This window comes from Paralichthys olivaceus, chromosome 23, assembly GCF_024713975.1.
Source record: "Paralichthys olivaceus isolate ysfri-2021 chromosome 23, ASM2471397v2, whole genome shotgun sequence".
Classification (NCBI taxonomy): Eukaryota; Metazoa; Chordata; class Actinopteri; order Pleuronectiformes; family Paralichthyidae; genus Paralichthys; species Paralichthys olivaceus.
Genome location: NC_091115.1, coordinates 6,797,863 through 6,822,442, shown reverse-complemented (window position 1 = coordinate 6,822,442; position 24,580 = coordinate 6,797,863). Strand labels below are relative to the sequence as shown.

General features: G+C 41.5%; 1 protein-coding gene across 2 annotated transcripts in view; it reads left to right on the top strand.

The window, feature by feature from the left end:
* Positions 1-24,580, top strand: part of exoc4 (exocyst complex component 4) — a 107,178-nt gene that overhangs the window by 51,071 nt on the left and 31,527 nt on the right. For both annotated transcript variants that reach the window (XM_069519330.1, XM_069519329.1), the window contains exons 12-13: positions 18,020-18,122; positions 18,937-19,053. In XM_069519330.1, coding sequence (XP_069375431.1) covers positions 18,020-18,122; positions 18,937-19,053 — 220 coding nt within the window. The remainder of the gene's footprint in view (positions 1-18,019; positions 18,123-18,936; positions 19,054-24,580) is intronic.

Below are 24,580 nucleotides of genomic sequence, written 5' to 3'. Positions count from 1 at the left end.
TAGATATTCTCTTGTTCCTGTCCCTCACACTTCCCTCTGTTTTCTCTCTTTGAATTCAGCCTCAGTCGTCAGTCTTTCGTCTTTCCATCCTTCAATCCCCTGACAACATGAGCTGCCACTCTGTGTTACTGTCACATGAGCGAACGCCAGCCCCCACATCACAGCAGCCTTTGATTGGCCAGGCCTTTCCAGGTCGGCGAGCTGCTGCCTGATAATAACCTTGTTTGATTGCTGGAGCAGAGAAGTAATTGATTGATCTGCTCACCCTGTCTGGGGCTGGGCTTCTGAAGTAGCCTTGTGGCTCCGGATGTGTGTGTGTGTGGGTGTGTGTTTGTGTGGAGGCGGAGGGGTTCCTTGATTGTATAGGGAAGTTCTGGATAAGCATACACATGTACGCTGCACAGATTAAAACACACACACACATCCACCCTCGCTCTGTTATTATCGCATACGACAATATGCAGTGTGTACCGGAGGTGTACAGATGAGGGGGAATGTTTGGGGAGTTTATTTTTTAAACACATCTGCCCTGTACCTCTCTAAACAAACCCCACGACCAATAAACAAGTCATTAAACCTAATTAAAAGACTCCAGCTCCCTCTGAAAGGATTGTTTTTGATCCCCTAATTGGTGGTTACATAAGTTAGTCCATCTTTCTCTATAGCTAATTATTCTCAAAGATAGACGGTCTCAACTCGGTGCAGCATCTCATGCAACAGCAGCTAAACAGACTCCAGGCAGTTCGTAGAGACGGTGCTTCACAGCTAATTATTGGAGTTGGACAGTGTTCGTCCTTTATGTGGGAATATGTGGATAACATCAAGGTGTAAATGTTAACTAAGGTAATGATCCATGTTTTTATGTCACAATGTCTTGTCAATTTCCCTTTCTGACTAATTTGCATCCTTATGCATGGACATTTGTCTCATATGTGTATGTGAGGAGATGCAAAAACTCTTTGGACAAAGAGTTGTTAAACAAAGACTTTATTTGCTGCTCATGTCTTCGATCTGTTCCTGTCGGGTAATTCTGCCTGTGGCTCATCTTCCTGTGGTTTGAGAGGATAATTTTGTTGTAAACTAAAACATTTTGAGCCTCAATAGAGATGATTTTCTTTCAGGGTGTTTAACTCTGGTGGTTATAACGTTATAACGTTACTCCAAACCCAAGCTGTGACACAAAGACAAAAAGCAGAACTCTGAGACAGACACAGCATTCTCTTTTTAAATGAGATCTTTCAGCCTTCATCCCCTATCAGTGACTGTTTGATCCCCGGCCATTCTGGAGTCATGGTGTGTCCATTGAAAGTGCAACCAGTGGAAAAACCAAACAGGCTTACTGAGTACATCCTCTCCTCTCCTATCCTGTATTAAATCTATCTATCATTTGTAGTCAAAGGTTTTGATTTTCACTTAGAACCTGGTTGATATGGATTTTTGGGGGCCAATGCTGATACTGATATCAACAAACATAAACACAGACACTAATATGTTTATGAAAGGAGGATATGAGCCAAAAAAACTGCACATGTTCATTTCTTTCCTTTAAAAGTTCTGCACTTTGGCAGGAAGTACATTTGGTTTCTTGCTCCATCTGCTCATCTGTTTGTCACTGAAATAGGTGAGACTCGGGAAGTCAAGAGATAGAAACCCTTTTGCAGTAAAGTGTAACAACAGTAAACTGCCGAGTTTTCCCTCCAGAGCTGATGAGCTGCAAAAGTGTAAACACATCCACCATATAGCCCCCTCTCTCTGCCTGTAAGTGGTCTCTCCTCTGAAACTGTTTGGCTAAATTCATTACACCTGACCGAAATAGAACTCGCATCCACAACAATGAAGACTTGGAGGGAATTTCGACCAGAATAGGACGGAGCAGACTCTAGGATGGAAATAAAGAACATAAGGGAGACGGGGAGTGAAAGGAAAAGGCAAAAATCCATTATGTTTGATGTTAGTGTCTCATCTTGGCAGCAAATGCTGGTGGAAAAACCCTGTGAAATGACATTAGGGGCATCTTGTAATGTGATTTCTGCTATGTGTGAATATGAGATTTCTAATGGATTTGAGCACATTAGAGCAGTCTTTATCTGTAGTATTTATTCCCCCCTGGTTTCAAATGCAATTTGCTAAGTACAATGTTTCACTCTGCTCTAGCTCACTAGCTCTCTGGCTAGAAGGGATGTGGGGGAGGATTATATTATTTTTCTTTCTTTTTTTTTTTAGTGGGTGGCACTACATAAAGATATCATGATAAATATTCTAGACACAGCACATGTGACAAATTGGTATATTATGAGAAAGAGAGATTGTTTCTAAAATGTGTGCAGAGGTATGCAGAGAAGAATAGTTTCATGAGGAGCAGGTTTCGGTGCATGTGTGTTTTGAGGCGTAGCTGTGCTATGCATTTGTCCAATGCTTTTTTTCACCAGTTCATTTAGTTCATGTTTAGGCTTGTTTGTCAGCAATGCATCTAAAACACAAATATGTAATGTGTACAGGTCTTTACAGTGTTGAGTGAGTTTTACTGATTTGCTGGTTTGTTGACATGAGAGTATTCTGCTGCAGCTCCTTCCTGATCAGGAAAACTAACGCATCTCACAACGCAGTGTTGTACTGAATAAGATTTCTACCAGCCCTTCGTGATGAATGAACAGAGCAGCGTCTGATGCAGGACTCCACAGCTCAGACAGAGTGCCATTTTCATAGTGCACCATCACTATCTTGTTCGTTGCTTTAAATTAAAAAAAGGAAAGAAACAAAGAGTCATGTTCATCTTCAATTTTCCTGACACCCTAATATCTGTCTCTGACTGATTGGGGTCACAACATCCCTGATTAGCATCCACACGTACGTGTTCCTGCCAGCATTTCCGCAAATTGTCCCGAATCAGCCAATGTAGTGCACTCGGTGCTCTCTGCAGGCTTAATGAGCTAGATTAAGAAGGAAGTCATTTAACCCCTGCCTGCAGAGCCCACACACACACACACACACACACACACACACACATACACACACACACACACACACACACACACACACACACACACACACACACACACACACTAGATAGGCACATGTACACATCACAACCACACAGTCATAAGCACAAACCAAACATATGCACGCCTCCACGCACATATACACACACTCATACTATAACCACCCCCCCACCCTGTATTTCACTAGATAGGAGATGGAGCGCGGCCATTATGCAAATGTCAGGTGTCAAGTGTAAATGAGATTGGAGGGATGGGAAACAGAAGAATTGAATCACAGTGGCTCCCTTGGCAACTGCACCGAAGGTAATGAGAGGCATTCCAGGACGTAGGCTGGCAAAGGCCTTCATCACGCTGAAAAATAGCCGAATATAGTGGAAACGAAAAATTGTTAAGACTAAGTCCACTGGGTCTAGTTGATCTAAGGAAGAGCAGATAACACCACCACCTGCCTCATTCATACTTGGAGTGTGAATAAAGAAGGTGCGGCTCACCTTGAATTTTACTTTATGTTGATATAGATAATAGAAAGGAGAGAGGGCGTTGCCTGGAGGAACAGAACAGAGTAGCAGTCTAGAGTCACTTGTAGCAGCCTCATCATTGCCTCTGCCCAGGAGGTTATGTGTCTCCCCCTGTACATGGGTTTGTTTGTGTGCGTGTCAGCAGGGTCAGGCAAAAACTGCAGAACTTTGTGGAATGATGGGACATCGGCCGAAAAAGAATCCTGGACAAAGAGGCAGAGTCATGTTTTTCATCACTTTCTTAATATTGTTAGAGCAATTTGGAACTTGATGGATGGATGGGAAAAGGGCCCCCCAAAAAAAAGAACCCATTAAATGTTGGTGTGGATCCAGCACATTATTTTCACTCCCTTTAACATTGCAAGTTTTTTTTTTTGACAGTTCCACCAGTTTCCCAGGTAATAATTCATGGATCTTGACGAAAAAAATCAGACCGAGGACTGACATCTATTAGTGTGCGCAGTTTTGTGTGGCTTGATTGCATTTGAGTGCTTCTAAGTGCCGTTCTTGTTTGGGTTTATATTCACATAACTAGCAGGAGATCAGACAGACAAAGGTGTTGGTTGCTATTATGTTACAAGGACACATCAACAGGTGGTGGTTGGTGATTGACAACACATCAGAGGAGCTTTAGTACATTTCTCTTACTCGTTTATAAACCGTACCCAGTCGTCATTTATGTTATCCGGATGTCTCCAATTGTCGCCATTGTGTAATTACTGCAGCCTACACCGGTCTCAAAGATGTTTAACCTTCAGTATTTCGAAGTTGTTAAAGTAAGGAATGTTGTCGGTGCAATAAAATCTATACAAATTCTCCAAGCCAGTTTTATTCAGATAACTTTGTAATACACAGTCATACACAAATGATCACTGCAGGTCATCTCTTCATCTACCACAGAACTTTGGACCAGCTGTTGTTAAACACTGGACGCATCCATCTTTCTCTCCCATCGCTCAATTTTATTTCTCTCTTGTTTATCTCGCTGTCTGTCTGCTCTCTCTATAGCTGCAGGCCGTGCACTGATTATTACGACTCCTCATCCATAATCCTCTTTTCTTGCCTCTTCTTTTCCCCTCGTTCCATTGACTTGCCTCTTTCCCTCTCTCCCTCCTACGCTTACCAGCTCATTTACTGCTGGCCCTGGTCTCCTTGTGAGAATATGAAATATTCCTGTAATTACTGGAACCTCAGACTACAACTATTAGTTTAATAAATGGATGCAAAACTGAACAAGTAATTGTTGAAACATCATGTAATGTGTTTTCTTGAAAGGAATTTTCCTCATTCACTCTCTGGTATTCATATATATTTATACAAATAATTCTCTGATAAAGCCTCGGCACATATATAAAACTGTGTTTTATCAAAATAAATGTCACTTTTTATGTAGAAAGCCTGCACTTTTGATGTTCACCATATATAGGTACTTGCTTCAGTGTATTGTTAGTTATTCAGTTTAGCAGCTTCTCTTGAAACTAGAAGTTTTGACCGGATAAAAGTTTTTCTTGACCTGTTTGCTCCAAACAAAGCAATAAGATTTGCGCTGACCTTTAAGAAACCTGCCTTTCCCTGACAGAAGCTCTCACATATAGAACACTGCTAACTGCAAGCTTTACAATATATTTCAGGGTGTCTGATCAAGATGATGCATACTCTTCAAATAGCTTGGAAATATTTGGTGATGAGCCAAGTGACCATACGCATTGTACTCTGTTGTCATATTATGGCCTATGTAGATGCATGGATCTCTCTGTGGCACGTGGGGAAGTGACAAATGCAAATTAGTTGTGGCAGATAAGGACAATATATCTAAAACTTTATTCATTTTCACACAAAATGAATGAAGTTATTGACCTTATAAGAGAAATCCAACAGTTCCCATAATGAATAAGCACATGACTAACAGGTTTAGTCTCTGGATTCGTGGTCTGCTCCTGGGTTTTTTCACGATTTTGAATGCTTTTGATTTTGCCTTTATATACCAGATAATAAAATATCAACTTTGCCAGTTTTTGATCTTTTTTTTGCACAACATTCACGACCAAACAATTGATTTTGTGAATTCGGCATGATACGTCAACATATTGTGACATAAGTAGATTGTGTAATTAACGGCCGCTTTAGTACATAGAAAAAGTGCATCTTATACTGATGACTTTGACGACGTTTATCTCAATTATAGTAAATTATGTCTGTTATGAATTTAAAACTCTGGCAGTTATCTGGTTTGAACTGCAAAGCACTTGGTTGTTCTGAGAAACTCACTCGCAGGAAATTTGTTTGCATCCTCTCCTCCTCCTCCGTCCTTCCCTCCCCTCTCCATCTTCTGTCTGTGGTCATCCTGAGATTTGGACAGATCCACTATTTACCAACATGGCTACTTGCATGAAAACACATCACCCACACACCCCTGTCACTTTTTTAAAAGTGAAACACACTAAGTTAAAGGTCAGTGCCGACTCAAGGTTGTCTCTCTTCCCTGAGAGCCCTTTCAAGTGGACACACACACACACACACACACACACACACACACACACACACTGACGAACTAAGACATGACAAAGACATGACACTACTACAAGCAGGCTCGGACAGGCTATGAAAGGATCAATGAATAATTTAACCCCTAACATCATATTTCCCATGGCAGTAACATATACAGAAGGGTCTGTGTGTGTCTGTCTTTATCTGTGTGTGTGTGTGTGTGTGTGTGTGTAGTGATGTGGTGTGTGCCCACCTTCATTTTGTGTCTGCCTTATATGCTGAGAGGTGGCTATTTCAGCGATGTAATGTGATGTGTGGGAGTATTATCAGAGCTGTAGGTATGACAGACACACAGCCCTAGAGCTGACTTCCTGGAATTGCATTTTGTTGGCCGTCTCCAATATGAGACCTGTCACCTCGCTCCCTCCAGGCCATGCAAACCGTGATTGAGGCGTTTCTGTGAGGTGTCACTATCAAGGGTGCATGCTCGTGACGGTTACTTTTTGTTTCTGTCTTTCTGCTTGTGCGCGACAGGTAATATGCTGGTTCTCCTGCCGATTGAGATTTTTATGCATTTTCAATCATTTTGCCCTCCTTCAATCCTCTTGCTCTCTTTTCTTCCTTTATTTTATTCCTGTTCTTGCTTCCTTCCACCTTCACTTTGTCCTCATTCCTCGCCTCCATACCTCTTTCCCTGCCACCCTTCTTCACCTCCCGTGCCCCCCACTTCCTCCCCTCTCCCTGTCAACACTGTCATAGCTTGGGGAGCCCTTCAGTGTATTACAGACCTCTCAACACTAGTTCTCTTTATGGCACTTTCTCTTTTTAAATTCAATCAGGCTTCAATGGAGCCCCCAGAACCATTTCAATTTACTACCTGGACGCCACAGGATGGAAAGTCCTACGCTAACATAAAGGTCTAAATGGAATGGAAGGGTAAGAGAGAGAGAGAAGAGGGATGGAGGAAAAGTATGGCAACGAGGGGAGGAGGTGTATTGAAACGGTGCTACCCAGAGATAACAGCAATGGAGTGGTAAAAATAGAAAGAGGGCAGGGGGAATTAGGGGGGAAAGAGGGTGAGAGAGAAAGATGAGGGAGAGGAAAGAGTCTGAAGCGTTGCAGGGGATAAGAGACAGCAGAGAGAAAAAGGGAGTGAAATGAAGGGTGGGAAATGGAGAGGGGGAGATAAAGGCATACAGTGAGGAGAAGAAGTGATAAATATAAAGTGTTTTTTTAATCATAGGAGAATGTGATGTGACACGGCTCACATAGCAACCTGTTTGAAGGAATGCATCAACCTTTAGACGTCTATGATACTGTGCAGCATGAGTATATTGTGCTGGGAGGTTTGAAGCAAATAAATAACAGACACAAACCCGAATGGAATCCTAAGATGAAAACTAGTTTTCTGTTGGAGCAAAATTGTTCTTATATATGTATATATAAATCAACACAATGGCGTTCTCAACCAATGCCATTTCCACAAACAATCCTTTTGACCTCAACTTGCCAACTTTCTTCAGGGCAACTTTCCATTTACTTTTTCCCTTTGGGGCCAAAATAGGCTCCTCATGTCCATCTTTGCTGCCAGCCCTATTTTTGTGTGTGTGTGTGTGTGTGTGTGTGTGTGTGTGTGTGTGTGTGTGTGTGTGTGTGTTGTGTGTTGTGTGTGTTGTGTGTGGGTTAAGTGTTTTCCTCAGTAGTTTTCAGGCAAATTGAAAAGCGCCTTCGCACTTAGCTCTCCTGGGGATAGTTGCCATTTCAGTCTTGCTGAGTCATTCACTAAAACGCACGGGTGTCCTTCGGTCTGAAGTTTGTATCGTCTCCATCAACTGTGATTAGACGAGAACATAATGTGTGTGTGCGTGTGTATGGCTGTGGTGATGAAAGACAGACTCAACATTCAATCAGTTTGGCTCCCAAGCTGTATCTTTCGCTCTCTTACTACTTTGTAACTTTAGTTTGTTTTTTTGCGATGCCTTTCACCATATAGAAAGAAAATATGAATCAAGGCTTCTCTGGCCTAGATAAAGTCATGCTGTATGTGCTCAGTGCTGACATAGAGTACGTTGTTTAGTTTTTGTTTTTCTGGCTCTGGTAAATCATGGCATATGTCATAGCTTTAATAAGGTTCATTGTTTGACCTGAGCTCTTTTAGCAGTTCCTTAAAATTAGAAGTGACTTGATTTTATGGGAAAAGCTGTTAAAATTAGAATTTTTGGCAACATTTTATTTATGAGAGGGGATATCAGAAGATCAGCATTGAGGAATGTGGAGCTTCTTTTTTGTTTATACCTAAATGGTGAAATACTTCATTTTATGTCACATCAGCACCACAGATTATGGAAGAAACTGCCTGTTCAGAGAATCACAGAGACAAATAGCCTCAGAGGATAAAATGTTATAGTGGTGGACTGTAAGATATTCATTGATGTGTGGGATATTCAAAGACGTTTTGCAGTTTCTCAAGAAACAATGAGATTGGTTCAAGCTTCTGTATCCTGACTTTTTCTGAGGAAATGTCAGAATGTTTTCCTCTTTTCCATATGAGGATTGAGAAAAAGAAATGCCACAGTAATTTTGCAAAATAACCCATAGATACTGTTTATGTAAAATAAACATGAGTCACAGTTTGTAATTGTTGGCGTCTCCTCAATCAGCTTTGTTTTTTATATCCTGGCTTACTTTAATAAAGCAGCCCCCTTCCCCCTGTTTCTGTAAATGTCACCTGTGGGAGGCCACTTACAGCACAGCTTATTAATCAGACTTGTTTTATAAGGAGGAGATGAACACTTAAATACTTCAGTGCTGAGCAGAGCACAATCAGACCAGATACAGTTTGTGACTGCACCTGCCTGCCTGTCTAATGCATGCCTGTGATTAAGAAAATAAGAGCTTGAGGGGACCACAGACACACACACACACACACACACACACACACACACACACACACACACACACACACACACACACACACACACACACACACACACACACACACACACACACACACACACACACACACATGCACTTTGGGACCAGCCATGAACGGCACTGTCACCTGCCTCTTTATCTGTATTGACTCTCATTGTACAATGGTGACAAAAGCAGTAATTTAGACCCGGTAGCCTCCTATTGTGACATTGAGGCATCGTCTTCTCTCTGTGCTCTTAATGGCTCAATGTAGCGTGTGAGAGAGATGAACCTCCCCCCCGCATCTCACAGCCCTTCTCTGTTCACGGGACAGTTAAAAAATAAAAATAAAAACACACAAAAACTACGTCACCTGCTTTTAAAAGGAGGTCGACACAAAGTTGCTTGTTTTTGTGATGAATGCAGAACTGAGGAGATTGATGTAAAAGTCTAAACTTAAGATCATATAACATCAATACAAATCCAGGCTTTTATATAATGCAGCATATAATTGTCTCCACAATTTGATTGTCCTACTTCTTTGTGTCATAATAACTGATCTTCACCACCCATTACAGAATCTGCTGTAAAAAGTCCATTATTATTCCAGAATTGTCAGTGCTTACCATTCAGTTGACAGCAGAGACAGGCCATTATACTGTATAAAATTCATACTTATAGTGACAAACCTTCAGAAATAAAAACGATCCGGTCCACTGAAAATTTTGAGGCTTTGTTGTGAATGGGAATGAACCAGCGGTGGACAGGTTTGTAACCCTGCTGCTTTGATTTCCTTGCCTTAGGCAACATGGAAGGGAAAGTGTGAGTCTTTAAAACTAAGTTTCATCGGAGTGAGAGATTCTTGCAGCACACAAGTGTTATTTAAAAATGGGCAGTAGGCAATGATTCAGCAGGAAGCCATAATTCAGCAGCCTGCTGTCACTGAGCTGATGATTGTAAGGATTCATGGAATCAAGGTCCCACTTATACATGTGCGTGACCAATCACGAGTCAGTCTCAGCAGTACATCGTGAAATTTTGTCCCGTTTTTTAAAAATCAAATCACTATTTAAAACCAAACTTAGCAGAAAAATTACCAATGTATTTGATTAAAATTTAGTTTGTTCTTTGTCCCATCCACTTACATGGAAATAAATGTCATCCATTTTGAATTACAGTCCATAGGTTGGAAAGTGAACATGCCAGAGATATGACCAAGGGTTGTGATGTCACTGCTTTAAATACAATAAGAAATGGGAGTATCACTTTCTAAATTATGTCAATTGACGCACATGCACTAAATGCCGCAAGTAACTGGTGAGTAAAGACTTTATGTGGCAGTTAAGGAACAAAGAATAGAGGTAGCATATCTTTGCACATTTGTACTTAGCGTCTTCACCGTACTTACTGAATGTACTGTGACTGCATTGCTCTCAGAGAAAAAGACTAATGAGGGAGATAGTCTCGGGTGGAATTAGAGAGAGATAAAGAGATGGAGGGTGGAGAGCTCGCTGTAGGAAGATGGAGGAGTAGGCCAGGAGCAGCAGTGCGGTGGTGATTTGTCTTTGAGACTCTGTGGTGCTGGTGTTGGCAGCGTCAGCTAAACAAGGCCATCTCATTTCCTGTTGTCTGCAGGAAGCAGCTGTCTGCTAGCGCTACTGCTGCTGCTGCTACTCAGAGCCCTTGGTCATCAATCTCCCCTGTTTTAATTGGTCTGCACCACATTGCGACTGGCCAGTACACACACACACACACACACACACACACACACACACACACACACACACACACACACACACACACACACAAACACACACACACTGACAGAAATAGGTGCAGATATAAATGTGCATGTAAGCAGTAAATGTGTGAATTTGCACACACTTAGAAAGGCAGAATGAGAATCTGTTGCAAAAACAAAGACATACACCTGCTGTAATTTCAGGGTAGCCTCCTCGTCCGACCCCTGTGCGTCTGTAATCAATTCATTTTCCGGAGCAGAACTTGAAGACCATTTGTAATTTCTTCTTTCTTGGTAGGGGAGAAGTTCCTTTGGCATACTGTAATTGTACCAAATGATCTGCTCCCTCCAAGTTTTGTTTGTAGTGGGTGGAATAATGTCTTCTCCTGATGACTCAGTCCACAAGAGGCACAGCAATTACATTTGAGAGACACAGTTTTCAAGATTAATCATGACTCCATTCTATTCACTGTGGCAGTGAGCCAGTGTGCTCAGCAACAGGACCCTGAAATTGTGCAACAAAATGGAATCACAAATTTAGATAAACACACCTGTGCTTTTCCCACTGTGACTTGTCAAAAATCTATTCAGCGAAACAGGTCTTATTCCCAAGGAAAAATACTGTCAGACAGTTCACTGCTGGTGGGTGATTCCGTGGAGATCGAGCATGCTCGCTATGGTCTATAGTCTGTAGAGTCTAACAATTGCTATCATTAGATAATATTTCCTTTTAAGAAAGAACTTTTAAATAAAGTTTAATTCTAATGTATTCATAAAAACAAATGCAGAGTGCACCCTGGACAGGTCGCCATTCTATCACAGAGCTGACAGATACACCTTCTGACAATTTAAAGCCTAAAGTCAGAATGAATCTAACATCAATCTGCATCAATCTGGACTGTGGGAACCATGACTACCCGAAAAAAATCTATTCAGACACATCGGAAACTCATGCAAACCCTGGCCGATCATATCCCTAAAACAAATCTATTATTGTCTTTTTGTGTGGCAAAATCAAGTAGAAATAATAGGAATGAATCAAGTCGAGCCACAGTAACAGGAATTAAGTAAGTCATCCATTATGATCTGTACAGCGTCCATGGACCTTTCTTTATTTTTTTCATCATGCTCACTCACAAGGAAAGGTCCTGTATTATGGATCCCATTCATACCTGCTGTTGTAGACACACACACACACACACACACACACACACACACAATTTACATATTGTGTCTTTGCACCTTCCCATGGCACTTCTTTCTCACTGTCTCTCTTTTGTTCTCTGAGACAAATGCATACTACCTCCCTATCCCTTGCGCACACACACACACACACACACGTTCATGCACATGCAAACACACAGCATCAGGGGCAAGAAGCGAGAGTGTTAACAGGATGGAGTCTGGCAGAGGCGTGGGCGGGATACGGGAAGACCATATGCATTTCACCAGGCACTGATTAGAAAAAACAGACCTGCACATCTAATCACACACAATACTGTCACATCAAAACACACACTCTTCCTGCTTACACATACACATACACACGACCAAATCCTGCACAGTTCTCAAGTAGTGCACACCAACTGGAATCTTAATTCTTCCTCCAAACCATATTTAATAAGAAGAAAAAAGAAGTCAGTCAACTGGTCATGAAGCCTGAGCTTTCAGAGAAAGCTGACACAGTGCCATCCAGTGGCAGCGGTGGACATTGCTGGAGAACATTCATCAGAAGTATACACAGTTAAAATTTTCAAGCAATACATCTTTGGTGGCCATTGAGAGAGGGTTTTTTTCCCTCATCCATCTTTTCAATTTTCTCACTTTTTTAATGTATCGCTACAACTTTGTGCTCTGAAACCCCATGAGCAAAGCTTTATATTCTGGGCTGTGACTCCATTAATTTAACACCGCTGTAGAAATAAGGAGGTAGTGTGTGTTGGAGGATGTAATATTCCCAGAGAATCAATATTGAATGAGCAGTTGGATAACAATTAAAAGCTGCAGTTCTAGCATTTATTGTCTGGTCCGCCAAAATGAAAGCCAATGTTGGTTGTGCTATAAAACCCATAAAGTGTTCGCATCCATTAAAATCCTTTTTTATGAGTTTGAAATCTTCCTGAAGTGACGGGGCAGTGCTGTGTGAGTGTGAATAACTGCATAGAGAGGAGTCCCTCTCAGTGGTGGAGTGATGTATTGACATGTGGCCGTGTATTTTCATGTTAATCTATGAGCACGCGTGTGTTACTGTGACAAAGACGGACTGATTGGGTATGTACACACACACACCAGCACTCACTCTCCCTCATCCTCTCTCAGTTGGAAGAGGTTCACTGTGTCCTGTCCTTGATGTGTGACACGTCTTTACAGATCAAGCCTTCCTCTCTCAGCAGCAAGAAAAAAAATCTGAATTCACCGTAGCTGATGGATTCGTGCCTGAGGAGAATTCTGGGGGATTTAAAAATGCTGAGTCTCTAATCGATCTTAGCACACTCTTATTCCGCCGTCTTTCTTAAATCTTTGTCTTTATCCCATTTCTCTTTCGGCATCATTACGCCACGGCTGCAGATAAAGATGGATGATGGGATCCCAACCCTTTCCATTTAAAGAAGCATTTGTTACCTTAGGTTTAGTTTCCAGTGGGAAATGAATTCAGATCTGCTGCTATACAACATCTCTGTCCCTGTCTGTCATCATTTGTTTTCACTATCTTAAAAAAAAACTAACTTAAGCGTTTTCTGACTAATCAGAAAGCCATTAGGAAGCACCAGGTTCGCTCATTAGCCAAATCCCTGTTGGTATAAATACATTTAATTCCATTCAGGAGTGTTATTTCTGGACGTACGTACACAAAGGGCATAGCATCTACAATTATCCCACCCCAGACCCTGGGCTCTGACATCTGTTTCCCAATGACAGATAATTACATGCTGTCAAATGCAATCATCTGCAGTTGCTGCTAAGAAACTGGGTTTGGAGTGCGTTGGTGCAGCCATGTTGGCTCCAGAGGAGACAACACACCCTGAGGCGAGTGTGGGGACACTATTGTACACCCTATTTGAATTTGAATATCTGTGTGTGTGTTTGTGTTGGAGGATGTGTGTGATGAGTTCTTGGCACCTGTGCGACTTGTAGTGAATGGACGTGAAGATGGGAACTGTTGCTTTCTGGCTGTAGTCTCCACACAAACTGATTCAGGCTCATTTGTGTGTTTGCTTGGTCAATGTTGTTCTGCCTTTGGTTAGAAAAATGACAATAAACTATTTAATACTCTGTTTGTGAAAAATGTCTCAAAGGAAATGATGGCAAACCTTGAAGGTTTTTTTTAATTAAATGTTGGGCTTCATCTGGAGATTGTTTTCATTATTGATTAATCTGCCAGTTTTTTTCTCAATGGATGCATGAATCATTTGGCTTGTGAAAAGTGATACAACAGCCGGAGATTCCTGTTACAATTTTCAAAAGCTCAAAGTGACACTGCAAAATAAGAAACCTTCACATATGACAACTAAAGCAAAACAGAAGTATAAAATGTTGAATGAGGAACTATTTGGCTTTTGTTTTTACTTGTAATATGACCAGATCCCAGATAGATAGAAGTTTGTGAGCACAGTTCTCAAAACTAAAACCTACGGCTGGATGATATGGTCAAAAAATGATATTAATATCAAAAAATGGATGGATAATGATCACGATTTATCTCCAATGATTATTTCTTTGAATATTAAAAATGATGTTTGCTCTTGAGAGAAGGTTGAGGTCTTAAAATCTTGTTTATGAGAAAAACAGATTTGTATTGATCATTTATTACCTCTTCACAGTGTTTGCACGATGCGTAAACATTATGTGGATATATATTAAACCTTTTTCATATTTTATGTTAAATGTTAATGAAAATTATATTGGGATAATTACTGCTATTGTTTTATTGCACACGTATCGGCATTAGTTCAGTGTGATGGAGCAGTAAGGAAATGTCTTACTACTCGGATTGACAGAAATCTTTTTTACAATCACAAACTCTCTCTTGATCTCGTTGCCCTTTTAATGATCTCATTCAGATTCCCTTCCTCTAATTGACAACCACCATTACAACCGTTGCCGTTGCACTCTGCGTGATGCTTTTTTTTTTGAGGCCGGTAGGAAATGGTGTGTGTGAGAGGGGAGATAAGCAGATTATTTACGACCACTAAGATTTCACACACAGGGGCGAGTCCACACTGTGTTGTTGCCGCTGTGTCTCTGTCGTGCTTCCACAGCATCAACCTCCATGACTTGGCTGACACCTCCGCCGCGTACAGCTGCCATATGGGCGACTGCTGTGTTTTGTTGTCACCTGGCAACAGAACTGACATTGTTGCTGTCATATCAGGTCCAATTATAACAGCCTCATAAGATGAAGTGGGCCCCATTACTGAATTCTTGTGGCTTTGAATTGATTGAAATCATCGTTTTAAATGAGTAGCCTAATGGTTTTTCAGATAATGGAGGTTATTTTTGTACCATTAAATTGGCTTTCATATTATATGGTATGTCTGTGAAGAAAATTTACCGATACAAGTTTACAGCCACGAGCTTGAAAGATGTTGAAAGACTTCCACATTTCTTTTAAAGCAATTATTAAATACGTTTTGACTGAACACTCGAGACTTCCGACTTGTTTAATAAAAGCTAAAACAAACTTTTCCACCAAAAGCATAGAAAGAACTGAGGCCAGACGAGTTAAGAGGCTTTCAAATCAGGTCATGTTCTGATGCATCACGCAGGAGCTCATGATAACTGGTGAGAATGTCAATCCAGATGAATGTGAAGTCAAGCTCAGATGTAGCCTTGAGAGATGAGACGAGGCGAGCTCGCTGTCATTCTTTGGTGAGAGGTCAGGCTGTCTCACCATGTTTCTGTGTAGGAGGTTTGGCTCCGGATCCGGCTCTTTTTTTTTTTTTTTTCTGCAAATGGCCTTGTACAGCTCAGCCCGCGAAGATAGTGCTGCGGCGAGTTTTGGGGGTTTGTGATTCATTCGGAGTTGAGACGAGTTGATGGCTTTTGAATGTGTGTGAGTGTGTGTGTGTGTGTTAACGTGTTCAGTGTTATTTGTTATCACCACCATCATCGTCACCAGAAGCTGTTACTCTCTATACAGTATGTCAAGCCATCGGTGAGGCAGATGTTGGGAAGATGTGGTTGTAATGATAATGAGCTGGGAGAGACTTCCTTTCAGAATCCATTTAGAAATCTTAAAGCTCTTCTGTGCTTGGCTCCACGTTATTTCTACTTAAATATAATATGGAACAATTCTTTAATAAATTGTCTCAAAGTTACTAGACCTATGTTATATATTATGTTGACTTGTGGACTGACTTTATCCCAAAATTCAGTTTGGTCGCCTTTGTCCATCTCTGCTTTAACTTCCGGGATGTGAATAAACCTTAAATAAATCAAACTGATTCGCGTCAGGGAGACTTTCTGGCACTGATTCACGACTTCAACAAACTAGGTCTTCTGTTATTGTTTTGACGGAGAGACCCCTTGTGGCAAATGATTTCTCTGAATCTACACAGGATATTCTGTCACTAAACTTTACCAACTGTAAAAATGTAAATTTGCTGACATGTGCTCTACACTGTGAGCCCCAACAGCACTTTTACCCCAGTTACCTCTGGCGAATCTCCCTCGAAGCACCCATGGGCTCAGTATCCCCTCATGAAGGTGCCTGCCGCTCCAGATGGCCGTCTGGATTGACAAAGCCATTTTTACTGCCTCGTCCCTGCAACATCACTCAAATGTTATCACCCCTGCCTACAAAAATCCATCTGTGCTCACATGCTAACTTGAAGATCCATCATCCTGCTGCTGGTATTGAAACTATGACAATAATGACAGAGCGAGATGGATCTCGGAACAAGGCGACACGCGTTCCAACCGGCAACTTTTGTCCCGGAATTGATTCCCAAAAATGAAGTTGTCAGCAGAAATTGTAAATTTTTTGTGAAGGAGGAGTGTTTAAGTACATTCTGCATTTATACAGAGAAGCTGTGTGTCTGGGCCTCCATTGTTTTTGCGAGCTTGACGGTTTTAATGAGGCCACGGAAGAGTTTCTCCTACTTAACTTTCTGTTGTGGTAGAGTTTCAGTGGGAATCAATGAAAGATTTAAAATAGGTTTGGGTTCCTCGCTCACTCTGTCTCGATCTTGCTCTTTCTGACACAAGGATGAACGTATCCCCCCCACCACACACACACACACACGCTTGCCTCAACTCTTGCCGACTAATTGGGCACAGATGCTGAGTGGTGTGATCGTGCAGCTTTTGCTCTTTTTTGTGTTAGTGTGAAGGTGTTTTTAAGTGTGCTTGTGCTTGCATTTGTATGCGTATGTACATTAATGTGTAAACAAATCAATCACGCACCTTCGCAGATCTATAACTCTTGCAAACTGTGTCACTGTTTTTTCTGCAGTGTACTGGTTGTAACTTCGACTTCACTAGAGTGCAAACACTGTTTCCAAACACTCCCTCCTGCTTTTTACAAATGGCCATGTCCAATCAAATCTCTTTTTAGAGTCATCTTTGTTGCCTCACTCCCTCCTCTGCCCTCAGTTTTTCACAATTTTGTCACATAAAACAATTTTCTCTTACCTTTTTCTTTGCACTCTCTTCTCCTATACGTCCAGGTCATATATATCACAGGTCCTTTAGGTCAAAGAATCCTTTTTTTTGAAGGAGTTTTGATTTATTTGTGCATTTATATGTGCTGAGCGCTTCAGGAGGCACCCGCTGTTGCATGGTTTGCCCAGCGGTGTGTGTGAGACGAGGCCAGTGACCAATGATTCTCTGACAAACGACGTGTGCATGTGCCTCCACCAACCCATACATAACTGTCTGACCCCATCTGACCAACCAGAGACCAGCTTCCTGGGAGAATCCAAACAGCATTTGGACTGTATAGCTCTCATTGTTTTTATCATTAATGCCTACAATTCACTTTGGCGTTTACATTTATTCTACCATATAGATTTGTACTAAGTTTCCTTTACATATTTTCTTGCACACACTCTCATCTGAGGGTTGCTTAGTTTAACTAAGGTCTGCATTAATGGCACTAAGCAGCTCCACTGGAGCACTTAAAGGTGCTCAAAGGCACCTTGAGAGACACACTTAGCTTTTCAAAAGTAGTCCCCACTGGAGATCTTGCCCTTCTAGGCGATACTGAACCCACTGATGCAAAGTTACTGTGTTGCTGGTCAAAAGTCTGTGTCTCATTGCTCCTCAAATATTTCAGCGGTGAATTAAACTCTGTTCACAGCAGCTGTTGTCAGTTTGTGTTTGCCGTTCTAATGTGTGTTTTTCTCGTCTGTTCTGCCCAGATTCATTCAGGAGATAGAGATGAACATGGGGCCAGGTCAGGCCAAGCAGTGCCAGCTTCGAGCTTTCCTCACCTACTACATCAACGACCTCTTTCTCAACCAGGTCAGTGACGGGGATGCACTCTCCAACAGTGTTGAATACCAGCTTTCAAATAAATGTTTTAAGCTGCTTTCCGACATGAACTGAAATTATCCAGAGGGGCTGGATATGAGAACGCAAATGTCCGAGGGAGTTCCTTGGACGTTCTCTGAAAAAGGCTTTATTGGAACTTGTTTGCTTTCCCAGAAAATATAAATTTTCATATTAAAAACCTCAGGTATGGAACTGGTAACACCAAATAACAGATTGATTTACATTTCATGTTAAAAAAAGGTGCTTGTTACTACTTACGTTACTTCGACTTTCACTGAAAGCCTCAGTCTGATCTTGTTACTCAATCTAACCCTTTGCACTATATTAGAAAATTCCTCTGATGCAGTTGTGGGGCTCCTAGTCTTAAAAAAAAATCAATTGACGTGGAATCAAATGTTCCATTGCACCCCCTCAGGGTTTCTTTGATCGAACCAAAAAAAAAAAAACACAATGGCATAGAGCTAGTGAGTATTGTGTTACTTAATCTTCTCAATATAACCTTAATAGAATACCTGTTCTTACCCAACCACACAGTTCCAGAGTGCATGGCTTCCCAGCTGAATGGCCTGAAGCCAGATGTCAAATGAAATGTCAGATCAGAACTAAGAAAAATACACGAGGAAATAAAAAGTGGAAAAAGAAAATACAAGAGCGAAAACTGAGTGGTTCTTTCAGAGAAGGTTAGATAACTGTAGCTTGACTCCCAGTGGACAACAGTGAGGTATGTGTGTCTTTTTGCTGCCTCTTATCCTTTTTATATAAAATTCTTTCTCCGAATCATTAGGTGCGGACAGAGATCAACAAGGACATTGAGACAGTGAGCAAGACAGCCGACCCCTTAAAGATCCTTGCCAGCGCTGATACCATGAAGGTTCTGGGCGTCCAGAGACCTCTGCTGCAGGTGAGGAATGTCCAAAACATTCAAACAAGCGGGAACACAAGGCAGTTAAATTCTACATCACAAAATGTGAGCAAAAAAAACAAACATTGAGAAGAATCAACAATGCAGAGTCCTATACGGATCAGTTTTTGCAAACCCGCTGGTACCCAACCCAGTGCAGGACTGCAACTGTGTGCTTAATAAAAAGTTATTGTGCAGGTGTCAACTACACTGTGTCCTCCAGTTATATTGTGTATTTACAAGCTTTTAACAGTTTCTGCCACAAGTTGATGTCTATAGTTCGGGGAGTTTAAATAGAATGGGCTGAGTACACTGAACGGCACAGCCTTCAACTTTTGTTCACACAAAATCAGACACATAGAATTTGTGTGTAGCGCATCCAAATGTCAGCAGTTAGAGAGGCTTAATAAACAATCGCACAACCCGTTTCATAACGTTTCCCTTTAGTACCTCTGTTCAATGGAGGAGGACTCGCTTGGGTATGCTTACCTAGCAGTTCTCTGTGATCTCTGCTTGTTCAGGGGCAGACACACACTCACAAGTAGTGGGTTGGGTTCACCACAGGTTCACTGTGCTTGTGCTCATTGTAGGGATGTCTTTCTTCCTTCTGTCTGGTGCAACCTGTGTGTATGTGTTCAAGAACATTTGTCTGTACGTGGAATCTGCATTCAAGTCACAATTTACTCCATATTTCTAGTGGTATTTTGTGAGGCAGATTTTGGTTATGCGTACTGGTTAATATTGTGGATCATTCATGTGTTAACTAATACAGTACCGGCACCCTCTGCAGTCTGTAACTCGTGGACACAATTTGATTGATTGTGAATCGTAATTTGGTCAATTCTGGTAAAAGTACCGGATTCAATACCCAACCCTACTGCTAATGCATTTAGATTTTCACATTTGAATTTGTATATTGCCACCCCAATACAAAGGATATGAATTTCATCTGCTGCTCAAAATTACATCCAAATAAATTGCAAATGACAACTGCTCAATTTAGCAAAGAACTGGAACCATTAAAGAAAAAAAAGATCTTATATTGTCCGCCTCATTGACTGCACCATATTTAACCACAGGCTCATCTTGCTAATTTTGGCAGCCTCTCTTATTCAAAACAGGCTCATGGCAGGTTGAGGATTACAGCAGTGCCGATGTCAAGATCCAGGCAGCTGGCAAGATTTCTCTATGTCTCAGTTGTCAGATACTCTTAATGATTGTTGGAGTTTGACTCTCTGTCTACAATATTTTGGAAAATGACATTTCACATGCACACATATATTTTTGACATGTCTGTGTGTAATGTGTGTTTGTCCGCGCAGTTGTCAAGGAAGACTGTGTCCCAGAGAGTTAGTTTGTTTGTGTTGTTGGTGTTTGTGTAGCAGAACTTACACGTTTGTCAGTGAGTATGTGTGTGTGTGTGTGTGTGTGTTCGTGTGTTCGTGTGTTCCCTGCGTTTTGCGGTGTGTTTGTTTCTGTCAGAGCCTTCCTGTCTGCACGCCTGGTTCTCTCACAGGGAGGGAACAGCGGTGGCAGTTCATTACGGCGAGAGAGACCGTGGGCGTTTGGAGTTCAGCAGGGTTTGTTTACAGCTCGGGCCCCTCCTTAACGAGGAGTGCAGCATCTTGCTAATTATGCTGCTGTGGCTAATGAGCCTTTCTGCTGATAGTGGGGAGTGCAATAAAACACTTCTTTTGTTTGGGCTTCTTGCCTTTTTTTAATTGGGCTAAATAAAAGAGCCTTTCACTCTTCTTCTCCTGCCATTCACGTCTGAGGGTCAGGATGGCATCTGTGTGTGTTTCTGATGCTGTCTCGTGCGTGTACTGTATTTGTAGCCACTTGCGTCTGTTTTCCCACCTGTGTGTGTGTGGTTGTGTTCATGTGCTCAACTTCTCACTGGTTTCTTTGATGGTCTTCATCTACGGTGTCACGGTTGTAACAGACTGTTATCTTCCTCGGTGTGGAGTTTTATTCATTTAGTTGTCATAAGAGCTTCAATAAAGGGGTTTTCATCCAGGAAGTGTAAGCTAAAGTAGGTTTTTGAAGCAGGTTTACAAAGTAATTTATGTCAGGAGCTTCCCATCAGCCAGGTGGTGATTCTATCTCAACTCTGTGACTGCAATGGATAATTAAAAATCAAAGTGATGGTTCTATATAATGGTTGCTAAACCTTCCAGTAATAGGGCAGATCTGGATGAGTGTGTCCATGTGTGTCTATATATCTTTGAGCGTGAGCGTGTTTGTGTGCTTGTACTGTATGTGCTCTCTTTAAGCGCAGTGATACTCTCTGTGCCAGGTGTTATCAGAGGCAGACACACACCGCTGGCATCAGAACCAGCGTGGCTGACACGGGAGGGAGAGAGAGAGGGCTCAATATTGCTACAGCACATTAAACACCCTCTCTCGTACACCTTGGCTGCAGCCGCATACAGGGAAACCATAGGGGAGCACATTTTATAGTCGCATCTGCTCTCTGCAGCCACTGAAGCACACATTAATGTGTGAGATAGTTTGAACTGGGTGAAGACATTAGCATTTAGCATGTGCGGTTTTGTCTCTTCTGGAATGGAGCTGAGGAGATCGGAGCCAAACAGAAATTTAATAGCACACACGCATATGCCAGTGCACATTTATACTTTTTAAAGACTTGTACACACACATAAGCCTCACTCTGTCTGCTTACATTTAAATATATTTATCAAAACAATATTTATATCATTTTCCAGTCACATGATAAAGGGCAGAGTTTATACCTCTGGTACCTTCTTGAATATTTATGGATATGTTTCCATAGCATTAAGGATTGGAGTGGACGCAGTGTTATTAAATACATTCATGCTATTTGTATTATTAAACCTTTGTCAGTTATATCTCAACAGTAAGAATATAGTAAAAATGACTGCACAGGGGTCAAGGTGAATAAGACACCTCAGGTTTAAACAGCAGCAGTGCACATGCAATCTGGGCTCAGGTTAATAAGCAATATTGATACAAGCTGTGATTTGCCTATCACTGTGCACCAGACGTGTCAAATACTGCATTGATATATCATGTACATATATTACATAATAATGATGTGATTATGGGCCTGACACTGGCTATATATTGTCCACTAGGCGCATGAGATAATGGATGATGGGCACAGTATATAGTTCAGTTGGAAAGGTTAACGTCCATTCATGTGTCTGTGTGATAGCATAGTCTGAGCTGATAAGTCTCGTGGTGTTAGAGGAAGAAGACGGGCCGTGAATCTAAGGCATCTTTATGTTTCTTCTAATTTGATATCAGGCTTTTTTTTCTAGATGTCTTTGTTTTTCTTCCATCTGTTGTGGCTACATTACTTGCTTTTCTTCCTTTGTTTTTCATGGGACACACAAACACACATGCTGTAAGCCGTAGCAGTGTGCCGCCTGCTATCTGTCCAGCTTGGGTGTTGCCACTGATTGATTCATTTAATTAGAGTGAGATCGAGGGAACAGGGTAGAGGGAGAGAGAGATGGCGGAATAGAATAGAAGAAGAAAGTAGGATAGGGAGGGTATGGTCACTCTGCTGGATAGCCCTGGAGATTGGCTCCATTAATCTTGGTGGAAGTCGTGTCCCCTTTCCACACTCACTTGGTGACACACTAACATACAAGCATATACACACAACGCGCGCATGCAGCTTCACATCAGTGCAGTGGGACAAAGCATCTATAACAAATAAGTGACTGCATTTCTCTCTCCTGAAGACAGCGCTGTTGAGCCACCTGCATTTCCACTTTTGGGATGTGCCTCTGTGTCTGAGTTTCAGTTAATTGTTTAATTTTGCTCACATCATTCATCAGCCAAGACTGCACCATACAATTCACATAGGCTCTTTCTTTTTGGCTAATATCATTCAGTGTTTATGCTAGCTGTTCCTTTTTATGCTTTCAGACTATTGGTCGTTGGTATTAAGGTTTTTGGGTTGTCCTCCCTACGTCTATCCATCTGTCCGTCCATTTTATGTCTCAAGAACACCTTGACAGAATCCTTTCAACATTTTGTAAAAAACATTCAGATCAACTCAAGGATGAACTGATAAGAATGTGGAGGTCAAGGGTCAAAGGTCCAGCTCACTGTGACCTTACTAAACTACTTTTTGGACTAGTGAACACAACATCTTGGAAATACCTTGAGGGAATTATTTCAAATTTCTTACAAAAGTTTACTTGAAGTCAAAGATAAACTGATTTGATTTTGGTTGAAGGTCAAGGTGTCCTCATGCTCTTGTGAATGTGATGTAAGGGAATTTCATTATTTTTGGCATAAACATTCACTTGGACTCAAGAATAACTTGATTAGAGTTTGGAGGTCAAGGACACAGTGACCTGTCATCTTAAGAACTTCTTGAGAGAAACCCTTCAAATTGGCACAAATGTTCACTGAGACTCACGGATAAACTGATGGTTCCCTCATAAATCCTGTTTCTGGCCTCTTGAACATGCTATCTCAGCCTTTTTTAAAATCTTCAATCGAATTGATTCGATTTCAAAGGTCAAGGTTACTTCATGAGTCTGGAAAAAAATATATGTAGACGGAAACTACACTGGTTGGTGGAGTATAAGTAAGTGTCCCTGCATTTGTTATTCATGCCTGCTTTTGGTCAAACTTGCTCCGGAGCCGTATAACAACTGAATTCTTTTACTCGCCGTCAGCATGCAGATGAACTCACTGTATTGCAAGATATGTTCCGCTGCCAATGGCCTGCTAATGATGTTGACCTTTTAAATTTCCCATTCACATGAAGCTTCGTGAGGAGAGGAAGGTGGAAACAGACACGTGTTGCTTGTTCATGCACGCACCCGCACATCCACCTCCAGCAACCGTAATGACACTGACCTTTTTATTTGTGATGATGTGTGGGCTCTGTTTATTTGCGGGGGGCTGATCGCTTCCTGTTGATTGGCTCCCTGCTGCCCCCTCTTCCCCCCACAATCACCCCAGCATCACGCACGAACACGCATATGCATACACAACAGATTACAGGGTGGCAGCGGAGGGGGCCGGCTTGTCTCTCAATGCCCAGATCCCATCAACAGACCCATCAATCACAAGACAATACACCTCTTAGCTGCAGCAAGCATTGCCCGGTGATTGGAACTTAAGTGAGAGGAAGGAGGATATTAGGGTGGTTTGTGTACACATGCACATGGACCAAAACACACACACAGAAACACAACAGAGAGACACACACCATTAACATCTCTACTAACAAAACCAAAGAAGAAAAGCTCAGCAAAACCACACAACACCAATTTCTATCCCAAATAAGAATAATTTAATAATAACAATGATAATTTATGAAGTGGATTAAATGTACAGACATCTGTTAGGAAGTTTAAAAGAAGAAATTTAACAAAAATAATCCTATAAAATAATATATATTATACATCACAAGCTTTTTGTTTCATGTGTTTGCTCTGGTACTAGAAATCATCACTTTTTTGATTTTTCTATTACATCGCCTGAAATCCTGAGAATTTCTACGCCTGTTTTTTTGATT